Below are 21,686 nucleotides of genomic sequence, written 5' to 3'. Positions count from 1 at the left end.
CTGGAGGAGCTGCTAAATACTTTCCATGCTTTATCTCATTCAGTACATCTCTGAGGTAAATATGTTGTTATACCCCTTTTCCAGACATGGCAATTGAGGCTTAGAGAGTAACTTCCCCAAGAATAACTTACCTAAAGAGACCAGATCACCAGGTGCCACTAGGGGCAGACAGGCCTCCAAACCAGGACTCCAACGGACAGATGTTAAGACTGTCCCTCCTTCTATTAATTTATCCAAGCCTTTCTGAAGCCTGTGTACATTTTTCTAATTTACTACTAATAATTCATTTATTCAATCAATCGACAAGTGTTTAGTAAAGTCCTTTTTATATGGCAGGCTCTGTCATAGAGACTGAAGATGGAGTAGTAAATATGACTCAGACCCTGCCCTCAGGAAGTTCCTAGTCAGTGAGAAAACGAGATTAATCAATCATTCATTCATTCATTCAACAAATATACACTGAGCTCCACTGTGTCAACCAGAAAAATAGCATGAAAAAGTCTCCACCGCCATGGAGCTTACAGTCTATTGCCGGGATCAGACAATAAACAAGTCAACAAAAAACATGATGAACTGACTACAACCGTGGTAAGCGCTTCGGTGGATGAGGACGGAGACCTCCTCCTGAGCCACAGGTCAGAAAAGGCCCCTCTGGGGAAGCAACCACGAGAGTCCCCAAAGTGGGCATTAGCTTGGCAGACAGGGTGAGAGGCAGTAGGGAAAGTGGAGGCAGAGGGAACTACCTTAAAGTGGGACAGGATTTGGCCAAGCCCACTAGGAGTTGAGAAGAGGCCCGTTACTAGAGTAGGGTTTTTCAAACTAAAGCAGGACCTGTGAGAGGAGTATAAAATCAATTTAGTAGATCACAACCAGCATTTAAAAAAATGAAATGGAACCAAATAGAAAATATCAAAGTGCATCACTTGAAGTAAGGGTAAGGGTCTTTCTTTGACACTTTGTTTCAGTTACTTATCTGTGTGCCTGTACTGGGTGTTAATGCAAATGTTTTTTTTTTTTTTTAAATAAAAGACTCAGGATGAGTCTGAAGAGATTCCAGGTTATTTAGGTCTCGCAGATCATGGTACGATTTATTTTTACTTCATTCCAATGACAGTGGAAAAATCACTGAAGGGAGGCAATGGGAATTTAAAAAATCACTCTGGCTACAATGTGGTAAAAAGATTGACTTAAGAGGAGATTTTTGAGACAGCAACTAGGATTCCATTGAACTAACCTAAGTAGGACATGATGGGAGAAGTTTTCATCTAACAGGAGAAAGGTGAGTTGTTGAAAAGCTGGCAGTGATCATAAGGATTTTCACAAGAATGTAAGCTTCAAGAGAGCAGGACTCTTATCTTTAACCCCTAAAACAAGTCTACTTCACAGGAGTCTGTTCAGTAAATATTTGTTCCACGAACAATGAGAGCTTGCAACAGGGTGGTGGCACTGGGGATGAAGCAAATGGAAACTGAAGAATTACAATTATCAGGCCTTGCTGATTAAGCGTGTAGAGTGAGACAAAAGGAGGTATTAAGGAAAACTCTCAGATTTCTGACTTGACTGTGTAGTCTGTCACCCCCGCCCCTTTTTAATAGACAATGCTGAAGGTATTCTTGCCTTGTCAATCTACAACCACATTCTTCAAGCTTCAGGAGATATCTTGTAACTCATTCTATATACACTCCTTGGTTGAAAGAACTCCTCCACTTTATCTTCAGAAGACTGAGTTCCAAAGATTAAATCTCTCATAATTAAAATCATCTTTAACTGCCTCTGTCTGTACCTCTGCTACGCAAATTTTTGTCACCTTCTGAAGTGGTGGCGTAGCAGGTTGCACAAAAATGATGAATGTTACCTACATTTTGCAATTTAAATTTAAATGTGAGTCATTACGACAACACTCTCACCTATAATATACTAATTCAAACACTTCTATTCAAAATAATCACCAACAAACTCTGTAAAAAGTATTTAAAACAAACTAAAAAAAGGACAGATAGGGTCCCATGAGGCACAAAGACTTGAAAGCTCGTTTAAAACAACGGCGCAATCACTAAGGCCCTGCAATGTCCAAAACCGTAACTCTGCACTGGAATCTGAATTATCAGGGAGAAATTTTTGATTGTCCTCCTTAGAATTTTCTATTGTCTTTTCCTAAAACCTCACAATAAGCTACGGTCTCATTCATTCGTTCCACATTCATTCTGCGCCTAAGACCGGCGCGTCGCTCGGGCTCAGCAGGGAAACCCAGGCCCTCACGCCGCCGGCCGTCCCTCGGCGGGGACCGCGCCGGAACCATCGCGGTTCCCGGGTCCCCCCGACAGAGACGGCGCCCTCCTCCCACCAGCCGCCGGGGCCGGCCAGGGCGGCGAGCGGGCGGCCTATGAGCCCGGCGCGGGGCAGGTCGTCTTCTCCAGGCCTCCGGGGAGCCAGCGGGAAGAGAGAGAGAGAGGGGCGCGACGCCCCCGGGAGCCGCCGCGGAGCCCCCGGCCGGGCCGGCGAGGAGGTGCGGTTACCTGGACGCGCTCGTCCCGAAGGAGAAACCGCCGCCCGTGCCGGTCCCGCCGGCGGCCACGGTGGTGGAGCCCAGCGTGCCGGTCCCGAAGGAGAAACCCGTGGACATGGCTGCCCGGGGCGCAGTGCCGCCAGCAAGCTGCAAGGGCTCTAGGACGCTCCTCCCGCCTAAAGCCGAGCCGGGCCGGGCAACATCACTCTCCCCGAACCTGGATCTGGCGGGAACCTCCAACCGCGGGGACGGCCAAGACCAGGCCCAAGAGGGCGGAGCTCGGCTCCGCCGCGCGCTCGTAGCTCACGGGGGCCAGCCCGCCGCGCAGGGAACCCTGGGACGGTGAGGGGCTGGGCCGGCGCGCGGCGCAAAGCGTCCTGGGACAAGGTGGGGTGGAGCCCCGCCTACTCTCCTAAGCGGTGGGCCCCCTGAGTCAAAAGCCGGCCCATCCCTTTTTGTTAGTTCTGTGTTGGTGTTTGTGCGGCTTCTGTACTTTGTGACCGTTGAATCTCAATGTTACTTATATTTTTGCTTACTGCCGAAAAAGGATGTGCAGAATCCCAGCGTTGGGAAGGCCCTATTGAGCATCCCAAGCCCCTCTTTCAGAAAAGGAGGCGATTCCAGTCTTTCCTTGGCTGCCTCTCGTTCCCCAGGGAGGACGGAGCGTGTCTTCTTCCTGATGGTTTGCAGATCAGTCGATAATACCGCATACTCGTTTCACTGTGCTTTGCTTTATTGCGCGTTTTTGCTGGACTCTCTGCCCCCAAAAAGATTCTGACTCGCTGAAGGCTCAGATGTTCGTTAGCTTCTTTTAGCAATAAACATATTTAAATTAAGGTATGTACCCTGTGATTTTAGACATAATGCTATTGCACATTTAATATAGTATAGTGTACACATAACTTTTACATGCACTGGGAAACCAAAATATTCCCGTGGTTCGCTTTATTGTGATACTTTATTGCTGTGGTGTGCAACTGAACCCACAATATCTCCAGGCATGCCTTTCATTCACTCATCCATCTACTGACGTGAGCCCCAGCTCAGCGCCGCGTGGGTGCCGCCGGAGCCCGCTAAGTGCAGTCACCGGGAGCCCGATGCGCGGCCGTGAAGGAAGCTCAGAAGAGCGTCCTTTCGTGAGCGGAGTGGTCAGTTCTGTTAGTGGTGCTGAGCAAACAGAACTGGCCAAGGCCCCTGGATGGCAAAGGATGTTGTCAAGTCCGCAAATAGTGTCAGCGTATCCTGCAGGGGAAGAGGGCCCGGCCTGGGGCGGAGCGTGTGGGGTTCCTCCCCGATGGCTGCCTCCCACCTTTGCGGCGCTCAGGAACCACAAAGTGAAAGGGATTTTTAAAAAGTACAGAAACAAGTATAATATAAGGCGAAATATAAGGCTGCTATGAGTAACCTTTTAACATAGGAAAAATGTGGGTTTAAAGAAGCACTCCCCTCTGGCAGAAAGATCAGGACAGACTGCCTGGCGGTGATGCCTTTGAGGTGCTGCCATCATAATGTGGGTCTTTATTTTTCCATCAAGGATTGTTACGTTACTCCCGCAAAAGGTTTTACTACCTGTAGTCTCTTCCAATAAAATTCATCCCATAAGCAGTCACCAGATTTTCTCTCCTAAAACATAATTCTTACCACAACACTGCCTTGGTCAAAAACCCAGTGGCTGTTTGTCTGGCGCTCAATGTCCTGTACGTAACCAATCTTTCTAACCTCACATCTTGCAACTCCCCTTGATGCAACACTTTCTCCAGTATTGAACTTGGGCTTTGCCACCTGTTATGAACTGAATTGGGTCTCTCCAAAATTTCTTTTGTTGCAGCCCTAACCCACAGTGCGATGGTTTTTGGAGGTGGGGCCTTTGGGAGGTAATTAGGGTGATGAGGTCATGAGGGTGGGGCCCTCAAGATGGATTAATTCCCTTATAAGAAGAGACTCAAGAGAATTCCCTCTCCTTTCTCCACCTCTAAGGACACAGCCTAAAGGCAGCCTTATGTGATCTGGGAAGAAAGCCTATGGGCACCTTGATCTTGGACTTATCAGCCTGCTGCACTGTGAGAAATGTTGTTTAAGCCACCCAGTCTTTGGTATTTTGTTATGGCAACCTGAGCAGACTAATAAACCACCTCTGTGTTTGTATAAATAAAAATTAAATAGCATTTAGAATATGAAGGTCACCATGGGAATGATAAAACAAAAGAGAAGAAGGACATATGTGAACTATAGTATAAAGAAAAAATTCACAGTGATTGAACAGGAAGAGAAAAATAAAATACTGTGGGTTTTAGAGCTTCAATGATCTAGAGAATGCTATTATCAATGATGACTCTAGGATAGTCAGTAAAGGACTGAGGATATGAAATCTAGGGGACTTTTGACTGGGGAAAAAAAGGTAGATCCAGACGATTTTTGTAGGAAGACAGAAAGTGGCTCCCTATGTCTTTTAGTGGCATTTCTGACTTGTATCTGTCAGAGTAGTTTAAGTTATACTACAGTAAACCCAAAAATCCCACAGAGAGAAGCACTGCAGAGATGGAAACTGGAATATTTGGTGACCAGTAGTACAATCTACCACAAGCCGCTAGGTGCACCAAATGTAAGACTAGACCTCAAAGACCCTTTCTCATCTTCTGTGCCGTCTTCTCTTTGTCCTATTAGCAAAAAGAAAAGAAAAGAAAAAACTTGGCATCCTTATGTTCTACAGAAATAAAGAACGCAGCTTCTATAAGCCCAATTGTTTGGTTATTCAATTGAAAAATGACAGTAAAATGGCAGTAACATAAACTTCATGCCTATTTAAACCTAAAGCCTATCCAGCGAGGCAAACCCATGCAGTGCTGGAATTTCTTAACCCTCCCAACCTAATGAGAGGAACACATGCTATTCCGAAGGACGTTCCAAACATTCCCGTTCGACATCATGACACCTGAACCATATGTCAGTTCTATGTGAATTACTGCTTTCCAAGAATAAAGCAAGTGATTCAGATCCTAAACTCTATGGCAAGCCATTTTGCTTCCCTTTGCTTTTTATATTGTGAGAATTCTGTCAAGAAACCCCATCTTTTGCTGATTTACTGGCTGTGTGATGACATTGCTAATGTCATAGACTGAATCATCTGAAAGGCAATAGCACTAAAAAGATTCTAATTTGGCTTTGCATTAAAATATGTAAATAGGCTTGCCTCAGTGGTATGTTCAGATGGGGACAACCTTTTGAGAAGTACCAGTTGAGACGTTCTAAAACAGAAAGGAAATGGGAATCACAAGTCTGTTTAAAGGGATCTATATATGTATGATCTGATCCTCTGAAATATCCAAGAGAGAGTTATCTTTTAGAGACTATATATAACCAGTTGCCCTCTATCTTGAATTTATTCTCAGAAGGGGTCTGTTGACTTTAAAGATTTAGCTAGTGTCCTTCCTCTTTAGAAATCTTATTAAGTTTTCAAACAATCCAACAACAAAATTTATAGAGAGATGAATAATGAAAATGTCACAAAATGTTAGCAATTCGTGATTCTACAAGCAAGATATATGGGTGTTCATTGTACGTACTACTCTTTCAACTTTTCTGTGGGTTTGAAATTTTTCAAAATAAAAAGTTAGAGGGAAAAATCCTAAAGCTAAAACATATTTCCAACAATAGATCAGAACAGTAATGATCTGTTTCCTCCAAGAAATGAGGAAAACGAAAGCAATGTAGGGAGTTTTCCATGAACCTAAATATATTTAATTCAAAGTGTGGTCATTTATTTTGAAATTATGTCCTTCCTATTGGTGAGTATGGGGGATGGGACATGAACAGTTGCTTTCATGATAGTGGATAAGGAAAAGATCAGGAAAAGAAACTTGGAAATGTCAGCATAAAATAAATGAGGGAAGCTCTCTTCTTGCCACCATTTTTCATTCTTCCCTTTTTCCTTACAAAAAACATCCCATTTTTGTTCAAGGTGGTACATCAACCAGGTATACAACTACATACCCCGACTTCCTTTACAGGTAAATGTGGCTGATTAGATGTAAGTGGGAGACATGAGATGAGACGTCCAGTATGACTCATTTAGAGGAAGAGATAGCTGGCATATGTCCCTTTGGCTTTTCTCTTCCTTCTTCCTTTCTGCTACCTGAAACTTAGACACATGGCTGGGTCTCCAACACCCACCTCAGACTGTGAGGAACTTAAGAATGGATGTCATATATTAAGGAGGGCGTAGCAGAAAAATATCATGAACGTAGGTCCTTGATGATGTTACAGAGCTATCATACCAATCCTGGTCTGCCTACCTTCAGATTTCTTTTAAATGACAGAAAAATCAACTTCTATGTTGTTTAGGCCATTATAGTTGGGTCTCTGTTGGTCACAGCTAAATTATTATACCATCTTTCATAGGAATCCACACTAAAAGATGAATTTTACATGCGTTAGTGAAGAAACGTAGGAAATATCCAAGATGAACCAATGTCCAGAATATCTATAAGACTGGAATATAACAATAAGAGCAGAAACAACAACCTGTTATCAATTTTGTCTTGAAACATGCTAAAAGAAGGGCAATGGTCAGGGTCTAGTCTCAAAAAAATGGGAGCCAAAGAGGAAGAATTTATCTGCATTAATTCCTCTCATCTGTCAAGGAAACAAGTCACTGTACCTGATGGACACTCATGTTCTGGCCACTAGACTGATGTCCACTGCTGTGAAGCAGGAATACATTCATAAGGCTTTTCCATAGCATCGATAAAATTTCCCTCAAAACTGTCCATCTCCTTTGTGATCAGTTTTCCCACAGGTTAATTAGGCCTCTTTCGATTGCAAGGAATAGAAATCCTCTCAAAGTAGTTAAAGCACAAGTGTGTGTGTATATCTATATGGAGGAGACATGAGAAGACAAGGCTATTGTACAGATACAGAGACGTTTCAAGTGAGTCTAGAAGAAGAGGAATAACAAGGCTTTGAGTAAATCAAAAACCAGGAGCTAGCTAGCTTGTAAGAAATGAACTGGAGAGCACTGCACCTACTTCAGGGAAATGAGAAGATCCAGAGGTCCCAGAGGATGGAGAGAAGGATTAACTAATTGACTAAGTGCCCAAGGGAGAAAGAGGGGGCATTCAGGCATCAGCCACACAAAAAATCAGTGATGCCAGATTATAATAGGACTGGTCAAGTAAGACTTGATTCCCAGAGAGCAAAGGCAGGAACTAGCAAGCAAGCAGGGAGAAAGCGGAACAAACTTGTCAAAACAGATGCCCCCACCTCTGTTCCCACCTCCATCCCCACTGTCATCAAACCTGGGGGGTATAGGGAAAGAGAAGCTCTGAATTGGATACAACAGCAGATTTTTATTTACATTAGACTGGATTCTTTGACTCCTGAAAATTAGATTGTTCTAAAACCCAAGACTGACTGGTACTTCTCTAGGAGCTTAAGTTCCTGTTGAGGAGAGGGAGGGAGAGCAGCAAAGCAGGCTTGAAGGGCAACTGGAGAAAAAGAAAGCTGCTGCCTGCGTGAGAACCACAAAACCAGAAGACCCCAGTATTCAATGAAGTGGTTACACAGAACAGAGCCCGACCGACTACTGCATCACCCGATGTCAACAGCAGGTACAAATGGTCAGAAATATTTACTTATCTAAAAGATTCAGAGAGGAGGTCACACAGTTAGGAAATGCAAAAAAATGATTAGTAACCTTCTTTAGGATAGAATGAGGAGCAAGCTCCCAAACCCTCAAATCCTGAGAGAGTGAGAGTCATATTGCCCTTCTAGAAACATCATGGTATGTCTCCCTCCAACTCAGCATGAGACTGAGGCAGTCCTGTATGTCAGCTAACCAGGACACGTGCACATCACTGGGCCAGGTGCACCTCCTCAGTTGCAGGGTTATAGAACACATAATATGATCACTGGAGTATGGTATACAGTACACTCAGATAAGAACAAATGTTTCATCCTTCACTCAGTCTCCCCAAATGAGCACAGCCTCATCCAAATAAATTTGTGACTCAGGGCAAAAGATTAGAATGAGGATCAGCAGGTATCTAGACATCTCTGGGGATTCTGAGGGTGCATTCTGCTTAACACACACATACACAACTACTATTTGCTGAGCACTAATTGAGGCCAGCTATTATGCTTAAGCATTTCTGTTCATTATTTCATTTAACTAGCACAAATACCTCAGTGGAGGAGATAATGATAAGTACTAAGTATTTACAGATAACTAAACCAAGAGTTAGAGAAATTAAATAATTTTGCCAAATGCACACAGCTAGTAAGTGGCAGAAATGAGATTTGAATTCAGATAGCTTTGTTTCCAGAAAGAGTTCTGATCATAGGCTTCATCTTCTGCAATAATACACCTAAAAATAAAAGCCTAGAAATGTAATCAAGTGAAATATTCTTGCTTTTTTAATGATTTATGTTTATTTAAGAACACCCATGTTAGAGAGTGTGATTGCTTTTATAATATCCCATTAGATAGTAAACAGTAAGCATAATTATGAAAGCATCAACATTTAATTTTTAAATATGATATGTTTTCTCATATGACAATCATAATATCAGACACTTCTTGTGCATTTTATAGGGGAAATAAGTGAGGTTTTTTTTTCAACAATGTAAAAATAAACATTAGGGAGAAATGAACGCAGAAGATGCTGATTCCCCGTTATTTCAAACCATTGTGATTGCTTATTCAATGTTTTTGTATATTTGTTATTTTCTGATTCATAACACCACCATTTTAAATACAAGGTCAATTAAGAAAATGATATTTTATTAAAGTCATCAATAATAGTCATGTCACCATTTTAAGTTGTTTTCATAGGCATATGTAAACCAAAATCTAGGTGTCCCTCAGAACTTGGATAATAAAGGAAATTATGAATATACACATCAAAAGAAAATTAATCAAAGCACAGATGTTTAAAGACTCCTTAAAAAGACAGCGTGACTTCTAGACCATATCTTGATAGGAACTTAATTGACCAAGTGCCATATCTAAAGAAACAACAAGGCCCTCAGAAGGGGTGTTGTTCAGCAGCGAAGCCTAGATTAGGGATATTTAATATATGCGTATAATAATGAGCATTCAGGGCTGCCTCTAGAGGCTTCCATGGCCCAGAAACACTATCATCTGATCTTGCAGTTGGTACATCTCATAGGGTTTACAGATGCATCAAGATTTTGGCTGAATGACAACAGCCTCTCATATCTTTTGGTTAATTTCCCTTGCTCTGAATTCATGCTAACTAAGCAAACTTCTCAACTGTAAAGTGTCCAAATGGCTTTATAGGAAGAGAATGTGCTGACCCTCATTCCTGTCTGCTTTAAACTTCGGTTTTTCATGGCCGATAATTATGTTGGCATTTCGCCAGACTAACTACCCTAAGAAACAGATCTCTTCTTGGCTGGCTGGTCTTTCTTCAGGTTAGCTTATAAGTCTCAGTGAACTCCTTTATTGAAACTGTAACTGTATTAAGTGCCCTGTTTGCATACGTGATGAGATCAGGACAGCAGAAAATACTAAATCCGATTAATTTTATTGGATCCCAGCTTTTTTAGGGAAGGATAGGATTTAGGCTACTGGTGCACATTGAAGTTCTCTTAAACTGGACCATATACTTTATGAACGTTAGTAAGATAAAACAAATCTCAATGAACAAAACTCTTCTTCATTTCCGTTTCACATCTTTTTTTTTTTTTTTTTGCTGAGGAAGATTAGCCCTGAGCTGACATCTGTGGCAATCTTCCTCCACTTTATATGTGGGACACTGCCATAGCATGGTCAACAAGTGGTGAATGTCCCCACCTGGGGTCCAAACCTGTGAACCCAGGCCACCAAAGTGGAGTGTGCCCAACGCAACCACTACACCATGGGGCCAGCCCCACCATTTCACTTTTGAAGGATAATTTCACAGGATACAGAATTCTAGAATGCTGGGGATTTTTCTGTCAACTTTAATATTTCACTCCACTCTCTTCCTGCTTGCATGGTTTCTGAAGAGCAGACAGACGTAATTCTTATCTTTGCTCCTCCATAGGTAAGGTGCTTTTTCCCTCTGGTTTCTTCAGAATTTTTTCTTTATCTTTGATTTTCTATAGTTTGAGAATGATACATAGTTTTCCTGGCATTTATCCTGCTTGATGTTCTCTGAGATTCCTGGATCTGTGGTTTGGTGTATGACATTAATTTGGGGGAAATTCTCATTCATAATTGTTCCAAATATTTGTTTCTCTCCTTCTTCTCCTTCAGCATTATGCATATGTTACACCTTTATTCTGTTCTGCTTTTTTTCAGTCTTTTTTCTCCTTGCTTTTTAGTTTTGGAAGTTTCTATTGAGATATCCTCAAGCTCGAGGATTCTTTCCTCAGTCATGTCCAGTCTACTAATCATCCCATCAAAGGCATTCTTCATTTCTGTTGCCGTGTTCTCTTATCTCTAGCATTTCTTTTTGGTTCTTTCTTATGATTTCCATCTCTCTGCTTACATTATCCATCTGTTCTTGCATACTATCTACTTTACCCATTAGAGCCTTAGCATATTAATCCTAATTGTTTCAAATTCCCAGTCTGACAATTCCAGCATCCCTGCCATGTCTGAGTCTGGTTTTGATGCTTGCTCTGTGTCTTCAAACTGTGTTTTTTGTCTTTTAGTGTGTTGTGTAATTTTTTCGGAATAGTTAGACGTGATGTACTGGGTAAAGCGAACTGCCTGTCACTGGCTCCCTGCTGCCTGCGGGTTTCTGCTCCTGTAAATCGTGATTTTTCTGTCTTCGCCTGCCCCTCTCTCTAATTTGGGGGGCCGTAGTTTGCCCTGTGACCTCGGTTCTCTTACAGATCTAAGAAAAGTTGTCGATTTTTCAGTTTGTTCAGCCTTTACCTGTTATCTGGACCTACTGCATAATTTTTAATGAATGCCGGTATTAACAGTGCATGGACATAACCACACTTTACATAACTAATCCTTGGAAATTTCGATTGTTTCAAGTAAGGCTGCACTGAACATATTTGTTAATTTCCTTACAAGAGAGTCCTGTGAATAGAATTATAGCTCAAACCAAAGAGAAAGTATTAAAATTTGGCGCGGTCCATTGGTAGGTTAATGAACTTCCGTGACATCGTGTCTCTCTTTATACCAGCACGTCGGGGGACCCACTCCCACGCGGGGAATAGTCTTCTCTGGACCCCTCCGCGCTCTTGCTTTTCTGGTCCTACGTGCCGTAGAGGACCGCCTTCTGTCAGGCGTTGGTGAGCCTCCCCGGGCAGGGGGCGCTGTAGGACACGCGGCGACTCCGAAGGAACGAGACGCCGCTCTCCCTCGGCAGACGCTCTGCCCCGCCCGCCCGCCCCGCCCCCTCGGCGACGCCCGGTTTGGGGAAGTGTTTCTAGGAGACGGCGCTGGCCCGCTGCGCCTGCGCAGTTGACGCTGCCGGGGGCGGTCTGACGGGCCGCGGCGGTGGCCGGTGGAGGTGGTTCCCGCTGCGTCTGGATCCCTGTGGTCCCCCGAGTTCTTTCGCTCCATGGTACGCCTGTGAGGCGAGCTGCCGGCAGACGTCACCTCGGGATGGAGCACATCCGTACCACCAAGGTAGTCGGGCGCGGGAGAGCCGTTCCTCCCCGGCCGGGGTCCCGCTCCGCAGAGCTGGAGGCGGCGGGTGGCGGCGAGAGCTCAGCTGGCCCGACGGGGGCCTGGGCCGGCCGGGAGGGCGGGGACCTGGGCCGGGCCGGAGGGGCCTGGCCGGGCCTAGTCCGGGAGGGCGCGGGCAGTTTGGGCCAGGGCGTGCGGAGGCCTCCTCTACCCACGGGAGTGGGCGTCTCGCTTCAGTTCTTGGTGTTGATATTGCGGGATGGGGTGGTGCGGAGGATGTGGGCTGCTTGGGGTTAAGTCCGGTGAAATCGGTCGGCCCCTCTCAGCGCTACACTGTTGGGCAAAATTGGAACTGCCTGGCTTCGGGGGCTCTCAGCCGTCCGCGGCCTCATGGAACGGAAAACTGGTGGGTCCTCAAGGTGCTGTGTAAGCTTTTCTTGTTCACCATGAATTGTCCGGTGCAAGATTCTTGATGCAAGATTTGCAGGAGCTGACATCCGCCCCGGGCTCCGCCCCACGTTCTTGTCTCGGTCTCGAGTCATTTGCATTTGTTTCCGTCTCTGTGCTTCAAACTTTGTCTTTGCTGTCAAGAGCCAGCTTAACAGAGAAACTATGGAGAAGAGAAAAATGTTAACCTGTGTTTTAAAATGTCTGATGGAACTGTTCTTCACTTGAGCTTATTAAATCCCATGCTTAATTTTTGTGTGTGAAAGGTATTTATTTTGACAACGGGTATTTTTATGATTCTGTTACAAATTTTAAAACTGAAGAAAAAACATCAGAATGTTACCAAATTACCAACATTTAAGTTCAGCTTCAACACTGGGAGGGAGAAAACGTAAATTGAGACCAGAAGAATTGAATAACATGATTTTAAGATGGCTCAGAGCCTAACAAAATCAGGAAGAGGACCCATTGTGAATCCTGACTCGTCATGTTTCGCTGAAACCATCAGTTAATTGCTGCTCATCCTAAAGTTACCTTTCATCTAGGAAAATGGCAGACATACCTCATCTTCATTTGTTTCGTGGAGAATTTGAGATCTTTGTCTTTCAAATGTTTCACAAACCTTTTTAAGGTGTACGTGGATTTTTGTTGGAGCTTTTTTTTTTCTTTTAACATTGCATCTACTATAATAAAATTGAAGATGCTAAAAACTAACCCCTTTTAAGACATCTTTTTTTTTTTTAAAGAAAAGAAAGGTAAAATAACTCTAGAATTCAAGTTGCTGGCACTTAAAGTTTGAAAATAGAAGGGTGATTAAGTAACCAAACTAGTAGAAGATGCAGAGGTGGAAAAGAGGACTAGAGTAGTCATCAGATCAGGATCTTGTCCTGTTTCCAAGGTTCCAGATGTTTACTAGGCAGTAGCTGTGTGCACACATGCCTTCCTTCTGTACAGGATTGAACCTCATCTTTGCATTTTTCATGCCTGTTACAGTGTATACCACGCAGTAGAAAAGCAGTAAAAATGAACTGAATGTAATAAATTAGAACAGACCCTATTTCTAGGTGATCGGTAAGAGCGAAACAGAATTTTAGAAAATCTTTAGGATTCCTTGACTTATTTTAAACCTTTCCTCCTTAAATTTATGATGGATATATGTCTTTATTTATATAGTTGTAGCTTCTCTTATTTCCTGGAAGATTATAGCTGGTGACTTTGATTTGGTCTGATATTCCTCTTTAACTACCAGTTGATGGACTTTTCTTCAATTAATTTTCTGATTTAGTCTTACCTTTTCACAGTGAGTCCGTGCTGGTGGTTTAGTGAGGTTCTTTTATGCCTTTTTAAAGACTAAGAGATTTCTGACTAATTTTCTATTAAAATTACTTCTCAAGTGTGCTCCTTTATCACTTTGGGTTATTTTTCTAGCAGTGGGCCATTACTACTCTGGAATAATCTTAAATGGATGTGTGTAGACTGTCATTCAACAAATAGTTATTAGGTAGCTGTTGTGTGCCAGGCACTGTACAGACACTGGGTAGGCCACAGTGAGCACGATGGACGCAGACGGCATAATGCATTCTGATAATTGTTGTGTGGACTGTAACATTTTCTTAAATTTTAACTTATTCTTAAAAGGTTGATTGGAACATAGTCAACTTTTTGTTTCTGTTATGCATAGCCTTCACCTGGACATAGTTAATTTGCTGCAAAAATAATTGTAAGTATTTCAAAACTAAAAAAATTGCTTTAAGTTTATTTAGCTGTTTTGAACTCTATGTAGTTTAGTCACTATGATCAAGAATTGATTATAGAGTAGTCCTTTGTATCTATTTAGTGATTTCTTCTATGTTTTTCAGAAAGCTATATCTGAAAAGTAATAAGTACCATTTATTAACAACTATATGTTAGTATAACCAACTATAGGGTATTATTTCACAGTGTATACAATTTCACATAATTTATGCAGAATTATCACTAATTTCTTAAATAACCCTGCTAATTGGGTCATTATCTCCATTTACAGAGGAGGAGGAAGTAGGTTTAGAGAGTTAAATAACCTGCCCAGTTAGCTCATGAGGGATAAAGTCGAAGTTTCTCTACCTCCAAAGACTTGGTAATGTTTTTTCCATTGCCTCTCTAGTTTTACTCTAATTGTTTAAATGTATTAATATCAATTTAGAAATAAATTCTAATAATAATTCCTTTGAGTGCTTTTTCTTCCCCAAATCTCTTCTTTGCGTAAGTAAATAGTATTTATGTAGTAGTAGTATTTTTTACATTGTTGATGGTCTTTTTTTTTATTGCTTACTAACCAAAGTAATTTATCAGATAAAGTATTTTAGCTGAGTACTAATTAAATGGCTTTATACTTCTAAAATTTGGAAACAGGTATGTCATCCTGTTTTGGTCACATTTTGTTTACTAACTGTATAGCATCAATAAAGATGTCGTCTGATAATGAATCTCCCAAAGAGCATTTCCAAGCTATACTGATGAAGAGTGTGGTTACTGCCTATCACTTTGAGCTTTCATTTTGCCTTAATGAGATAGTCTTGCCAAGAAACAATGGGAAATTAGCAGGGACAGTTCTTCTTTCTGCAGTCTTTCTCCGCCAGGCTCCAGTGCTTTGGCTGACATCATATATTGCTATCAAACCATACTGTGCTGTTTGTGAATGGAATTTTACAGAATGAAATGGAAGAATGTTTTCCTAGTTATATCTGAAAGACTGCTTCCTGGAGTTTGTTACAGAATGGAACGCCCCATGAGAATCTAACCCTCCTAGGGCTCAAATTGAGTTATTCCAAAAGGAATGCCCAGTTTGTTCTTAGCTTGCTACCCCTTTTGTCATTAGAATGTGAGATCATACATGTATGTATACAGATATGTCATCTGTTACAAAGAGGGAAGGAGATGCAAAACTAAGAATAGATCAAGAATAAGGAGAAATTGATATTATTTTAATTGTCTTTGAAATAAGAGCCAGTAGATTTTGAGGAGCACCTGAATGCTTTTCCCCGTGTAAAGTGCTGTTTTGACTAATATCTCATTATACAGGTGAGAAAACTGAAGCTTGTAGAAATTAAATAAAATGGCTTGTCCTGACTCACACAGCTGCCTCTACTAAGAAAGAGGTGGTGCTGGGAACTTGAGTCCAGGTCTTTGTGATACCAGTACTGTTCGCATAACCATTACACATCCTGCCTCACAGAGTAATTATCTAATCGAGAACTTTGAGTAGTGAGGTAGGGCAGTGTGAGTGGGGATGGAGAGGAGGAGATGGATGAGAGGAGCTGAGGTGGTAGGATTTTGTCTAGTAGGGAGCTGAGTATGAGGGTCCAGAACTGAGGAAGAGGTCTGGCCCAGAGAAATAGATTTGTCAGTGGAGTTGTCAGTGTTTTGGTAATCACTGAAATTTTCTCTCACAGACGAGTGTATGTAAGGAGACTGTGTAGAGGCTCTGTGGAGAAGAGTGTGAAGGTTGGAGCCCTAGAAATCCTTAAAAAGGGGCGAGCAGAGAAAGAGTATCAAGGATAAAATGGGAGGAGGTGAATCACAGAGAGGAAGGGAACAATCTTCCCTATTCCGATTTCCTCCCCTGCTCCTTCCTTTTCCGTGGGTCAGGCACTGTTCTAGGTACGTGGGAAATGGCGATGAATAAATCAGACAAAAATCTCTGACCTCATAAGACTTATTTTCTGGTTTAGGAAGAAAGACGTAATAAACAAATTTATTGTCAAGTAGGTAGTATGATAGATGGTGGTAAGCGCTGTGGAGAGAACCAGGGTGGGCCCACGTTGGGGGAGGACAGTTGTAAATAGGGTAGTTGGGGAAGCCCTTACAGAGAAAGTGAACCTTGAGTACAGACCTGGAAGAGGTGAGGGAGTAGCCATGTTAACATGGGTGGGGAATAGGGACAGTCTCAACAGTGGGAACAGTAAGAGCAAAAACCCTAAGGTGGGCATGCCTGGTTGCTAAGAACTAGCAAGAAGACCAGTGTGGCTAGAGCAGAGTGAGTGAAGGAGAGAGCGTAGTGGAAGATTAAAGTTGGGGGCAGGGACAAGTTACTATAGAGCCTTGAAGGCTAATGTGAAATCTTTGCTTTTATGGAATGAGATAGAAAGCCGTTTATGGAATGTCGCCTGTGTCCAACGCTGCAGAAAAGCAAGGTAAGACAGGACTGAAAAGTGCCCACTGGATTTATCATCTGTTTCGTTTGGTGATTTATGCAGCCACATGCTGTTCTAAGAACTGGGGACACATGAACAAAAAAAGCCCTGTTGATGCTTTACTGTCCACTTCATGAAGGCAGCTCGATGATCTTTCTCTTTTTTTGAGGAAGATTAGCCCTGAGGTAACATCTGCTACTTATCCTCCCTTTTTGCTGAGGAAGACTGGCCCTGAGCTAACATTCACGCCCACCTTCCTCCACTTTATATGTGGGACACCTACCACAGCATGGCGTGCCAATCGGTGCCGTGTCCGCACCTGCGATCTGAACCGGCGAACCCCGGGCCGCCGAAGCAGAATGTGCACACTTAACTGCTGTGCCACCGGGCCGGCCCCATGATCTCTTTCTTTTTGATAGCTAATTCTTGCAAGATGTCAGTGCTATGGAGTGTGGAATAATGATTCTAAGAGTCCCAAATGGGTGCCTGGCTATCGGGAGGGATGTGTAGCAAGCCAGAGAAGCCGTGACAGTGCATTTTCTGCTACAGGAGCCTTGTCGTGTAGTTGTAGAGTAAGCATGACTGTTGGTTACAGAACTTTGATTGAGGAAGTCCATTGGTCCATTCCTGTCCCAGTGCCCACTTTCCCCCTGGGGTAGATAAATGTCTGAATTTTTAGTGTGATTCCGTGTATGTGTGAGTCCCTGTGTTTTTCATTTCCAGCTTTATAATCAGCTGAAATTTGAACTTCCTGTATAGACCATTAGGGTCTCTTTTAGTGCAGGCCGATGGGTAGCACAGTTCAACTAAATGGCCCTTTAAGTAATGTGTTGGCATTCCCCTTCTCACCATCATGACCGCACCCTTCACTTCTTTTCTCGCTGCTCCATTTTCTTCTTCTTGGTTTATTCTTTCTTTTCCCATAAGCTTTCCCTCCTTTCCCATTCCCGTTTTGCCTGTAGTGACACCTGTAATTAAAGGATCCTCACACTGTCTCTGTAGTGCCTCCGTGCTAGTGACCTGAAAGAGTTGTAGTTGCTTCCTAAATATCTGACTTAAAACATTTCCAAGAAAACACTAGGAAAAATCTCTAGCAACATCTGTAAAGCACTCTCAGTTCCTTCCTGGAAAGGGGAAGTGTGAAGCAGCAGTTGATGTTTAGAAATTGGCTAAGTCTGTGGTTTGAAATTTGTATGCTGATGATTTTAGCAAAGAAAAAGATCTGATTTCTTTTGTTTTTTAAATTTATTTTAGGATTTGCAGCAAAGACAATAATCAGTATATTTTCTCAGAAATTCTGTTATTTTCTTCAGAACTTTAAGTACTAATTAAATGTTTTGGAATAATTTCAGATTAATTTTATTATCTGTTACATCCATATAGAAATAGCTATATTGAAGCAGTCAAGTATAATGATTTCCTATTATATTTTCTTGATTTGAATATTATTTTGCATTTACTGAGGTAATGAATAATCCTCAATTTATTATAGTCAAGATGAACTTTTTCTTTCAGACTTACAGTTCCTTTTATACCCTATCCTAGTGAATGACAGCCAGTCTGACAAACTTAATATCTTTAAGAAGCCTCTATTTCTCCTTCCTTCCTTCTCACGTCAGTTTTGTCATTATCTCAAGATGGGCTTCCTCCTTGTGCTGTCTGTTACAGCTTAATCCAGGCCCTTATCACATTTCTCCAGGCAGGGCTAGATTACTTCATTAGCCTCTTCCCTGGTTGCCCGCCATTAGTCCCTTCTAACTCAGCAATTTTTCCACATTGCCCTTGGAACGATCTTCTTAAAAATCACACCTGGTCATAGACTACTGTGCTTAAAATCTTCTGTTTATATCCTTTTATCTGTGGCATAGATTCTCTAATCAGTGTTTCTTTTTCATCAGATAAAATGTTATGCGCCTCCCTTTTTATGTTATGTCTCCTCTGTTGAGAAGTCTGTGTTTCCCCTATATTCTCCGTTAGTCAAGAAAATTTTGTTGATCCTTGCCTTCAACATTTAGAGCAGGAAAACATAGTTTTTTCCAACTATAGAGCACATTAGAATGTTGAATTTCTTTTAAAGTCCATGTGCCTCCTCTTTCCTTTCTCCATTTGAGTTTAACTGGACAGTAGCTTAAAACAGAGGACTGTCAGGGCTCAATTTACCTTATCAGCTTACTAACAATAGTAATTTTTGCAAAATTTTATTTGAGCATTTTATTGCTTACTGTTTGTCAAGCAAACGTGGGGTAAAATACCTGACATTTATTATCCAACCTTATTGCAGCCCTTGAGGAAGAGATTATTGTCCTTATTTTACAGATAAAGAAGATGAGACCCAGACAGATTGGTCTTTAGTTGATAGGCAGTAAATCTTTGTTGAGTGAATTAGTAAACTCTCTTTTTTTTTTTTTAAAGTTTGTGTCTCCTCTTTTTTTTTTTTTTCCTTGCTTTTTCTCCCCACATCCCCCCGGTACATAGTTGTATATTTTTTAGTTGTGGGTCCTTCTAGTTGTGGCATGTGGGACGCCACCTCACTGTGGCTTGACGAGCGTGCCATGTCCATGCCCAGGATCCGAACCAGCAAAACCTTGGGATGCAGAAGCGGAGTGCGCAAACTTAACCACTTGGCCACGGGGCCAGCCCCTCTCTTTCTTGATATTGTGTGTTTATGTACCTGTTTTTCCCATATTCTTGAAAGATGTGGGGGGAGGGGCACACAGAACAGTTGTATGTTTCGGAGGGCCAGAGTTGATAAGAAGCTCTTTTAAAAAGTGAGAGGACTAGATGAGCTGGGGCCTTAAATGTTTGGGAAATGAACATAATGATAGAGAAGGAGCCAGCCTAATGTGAGTTAAGAGCAAGAGGGATTAATTTGGAGTTAGAAGGAATATGAATTGCGTAAGAATGACATGATGAGCTTCTTAAAAATACAGATTCTTGGTCTCCATCTCCTGAGATCTTTGAGTGGAGTTGAGGTGGGACTTGGGATTTGTACTTCTGCAAAGTTTTGGAGATCATTCAGCTGAACAGCGAGGCTTTCAAACTTGTATGTAGGTAACCAAAATTAAAGATCTCACAAAGGTAATTTCACATAATTTTGGATGTGGGGATTAGGGGGAATCAAGAAATATGCTTAGAGCATTGGGAAGAGTATTTTCAACCTGAATTTCCAATCTTGATAGACACCCGGCTAGAAAGAACTATGTTGTATCTATTATACAGCTCTAGAGGAAGAGTACTTTGTCCTAATTGGGTGATGGGGTGGGTATAGAGGACTGAGAGTCCACACATGTATTTAAGAAAAAAAAAAAACGAACTATAACTGTATACTCTATTAGTAATTTGTCTACTTATTTTGAGTTTGTTCATTCATAAATTACTGAATGAGTATCTACTGTTCATATACTGTGTAGGGAATAGGTGGCAGAGAGAAATGAGGGATGGTAATGTTATAAAGAAGAATTCTGTTTAATGAATCCCTTGGCAAAAGAGACCACTAGTAAATTGTGGGCACCTTCTCTTTTTCCCCAATGGGGAATTTCTCTGTGGCAGTTCACCCTAGTTCAGCAAACATTTAGTGTGTCGGATGCTACACTAGCCATTAGGTGTTCAGACGTAAATAAGAAACACAGTTCTTGCCCTAGAATATGTTACAGTCTTAGTGGGAGAGAGGGGCACATGAACAGATGCTTTCATTATAATGTAGGAACTACTTTAACAGTGTTGAAAGGTTCAGATTTTAAAAATATTTAGACTATTGGGGCCGGCCCTGTGGTGGAGTGGTTAAAGTTGTGTGCACTCCACTTCTGCCCAGTTCCCAGGTTCGGATCCTGGGGTGGACCTGCTCCACTCGTCAGCCATGCTGTGGAGGCATCCCAAATACAAAATAGAACAAGATTGGCACAGATGTTAGCTCCGAGCTAAACTTCCTCAAGGAAAAAAAAAAAAGAGGCAGATTGCCAACGCATGTTAGCTCAGGGTGAATCTTCCTCACTGAAAAAAAAGATATATCCGTATATATATATTTAGAGCGTAAGATTGGTAAGAATTGGTGATTAATTGAATGTGGGGGTCAAGAAGAAGTCATAGAATGATTCCCTGATTTCTGGTGTGGGTGACTGGATGAGCATGGAGTAACATTAACTGAGAAATACAGAATTAGGAACATAAATCTGTGAAGGGTGATCAGTTCTTTTTCAGTATGCTTAACATGACTCTAAGACATCCAAGTAGAGCAGTATAGCATGGTGGGAGGGTGTTCCAGCTCAGGAATCAGACTTATGACATAGGGTTATAACTGTGCTATTCCACTTACTAACTGTTACTAGCTGTGTGATGTTGGTGCATTTAAGTAACCTCTCTTAAGTCTCAGTTTCTATGGGGATGGTAATAGTACCTACCACACAGGAGTTGTAAAAATTAAAAGAAATAACGGATGTTAAGCACTTGTCATAGTACTGGGAATATAGTAAAACCTCAATACTGTGTCAAAAATTGTTATTATTATATGTATAGCAGACAGTATGAACTCAGGAGAGATCAGAGCTGGACATACAGTTTTGGGAGTCATTATCATATAGGCTAAAATAGTGACTGTGGATAAGATTGCCTATAGACAATGGAGCCCTGAGGAATAACATTAACAAATAGGGGATGGGCAAAAGAGGGTTAAAATCCAAATGAAAAGTGGTATAATTGTTTTGCACATAGATAATTATGTGTAGAGAATGGTGTGCCTTATAGAGAAATTATTATTTAAGGCTTATAATTGGAGCACAACGAGAAATATTTATGAGGTTTTAAAAACCCACAGACAGTGCCACAACTGGAAGGACCCAGAACTAAAATATACAACTATGTACTGGGGGGATTTGGGGAGACAAAGCAGAAAGAAAAAAAAAAGGAAAAAAAATCCACCGATTAAAAAACTTTATGTGGACTTTTAAAAAAAAAATGAACTTACTATTTCATT

The 21,686-nt window shown here is 41.8% G+C and overlaps 2 protein-coding genes across 19 annotated transcripts in view; one reads left to right on the top strand and one right to left on the bottom strand.

The window, feature by feature from the left end:
• Window positions 1–3,441, bottom strand: part of NUP58 (nucleoporin 58) — a 51,122-nt gene extending 47,681 nt beyond the window's left edge. For 2 of the 4 annotated variants that reach the window (XM_023621408.2, XM_023621406.2), the window contains exon 1: window positions 2,517–3,249. In XM_023621408.2, the coding sequence (XP_023477176.1) occupies window positions 2,517–2,623 (107 nt within the window). In that variant the 5' untranslated portion in view covers window positions 2,624–3,249. Of the gene's footprint in view, window positions 1–2,516 lie in introns of all 4 variants that reach the window. The other 2 variants (XM_070240116.1, XM_023621407.2) reach the window with 2 other exon arrangements.
• An 8,268-nt stretch (window positions 3,442–11,709) lies between these two features.
• Window positions 11,710–21,686, top strand: part of MTMR6 (myotubularin related protein 6) — a 93,709-nt gene continuing 83,732 nt past the window's right edge. For 9 of the 15 annotated variants that reach the window (XR_011427912.1, XM_070240106.1, XM_070240110.1 and 6 more), the window contains exon 1: window positions 11,807–12,098. Coding sequence is in view for 12 of the 15 variants with exons in the window: in XM_070240106.1 (XP_070096207.1) it covers window positions 12,075–12,098 (24 nt within the window). In the remaining 3 variants the exon portion in view is untranslated. Of the gene's footprint in view, window positions 12,099–14,226; window positions 14,266–21,686 lie in introns of all 15 variants that reach the window. The other 6 variants (XM_070240113.1, XM_070240112.1, XM_070240115.1 and 3 more) reach the window with 5 other exon arrangements.

Source organism: Equus caballus, chromosome 17 (assembly GCF_041296265.1).
Source record: "Equus caballus isolate H_3958 breed thoroughbred chromosome 17, TB-T2T, whole genome shotgun sequence".
Lineage (NCBI taxonomy): Eukaryota > Metazoa > Chordata > Mammalia > Perissodactyla > Equidae > Equus > Equus caballus.
Note: the sequence above shows the minus strand (reverse complement) of the source record. Positions and strands in the feature narration are given on the sequence as shown.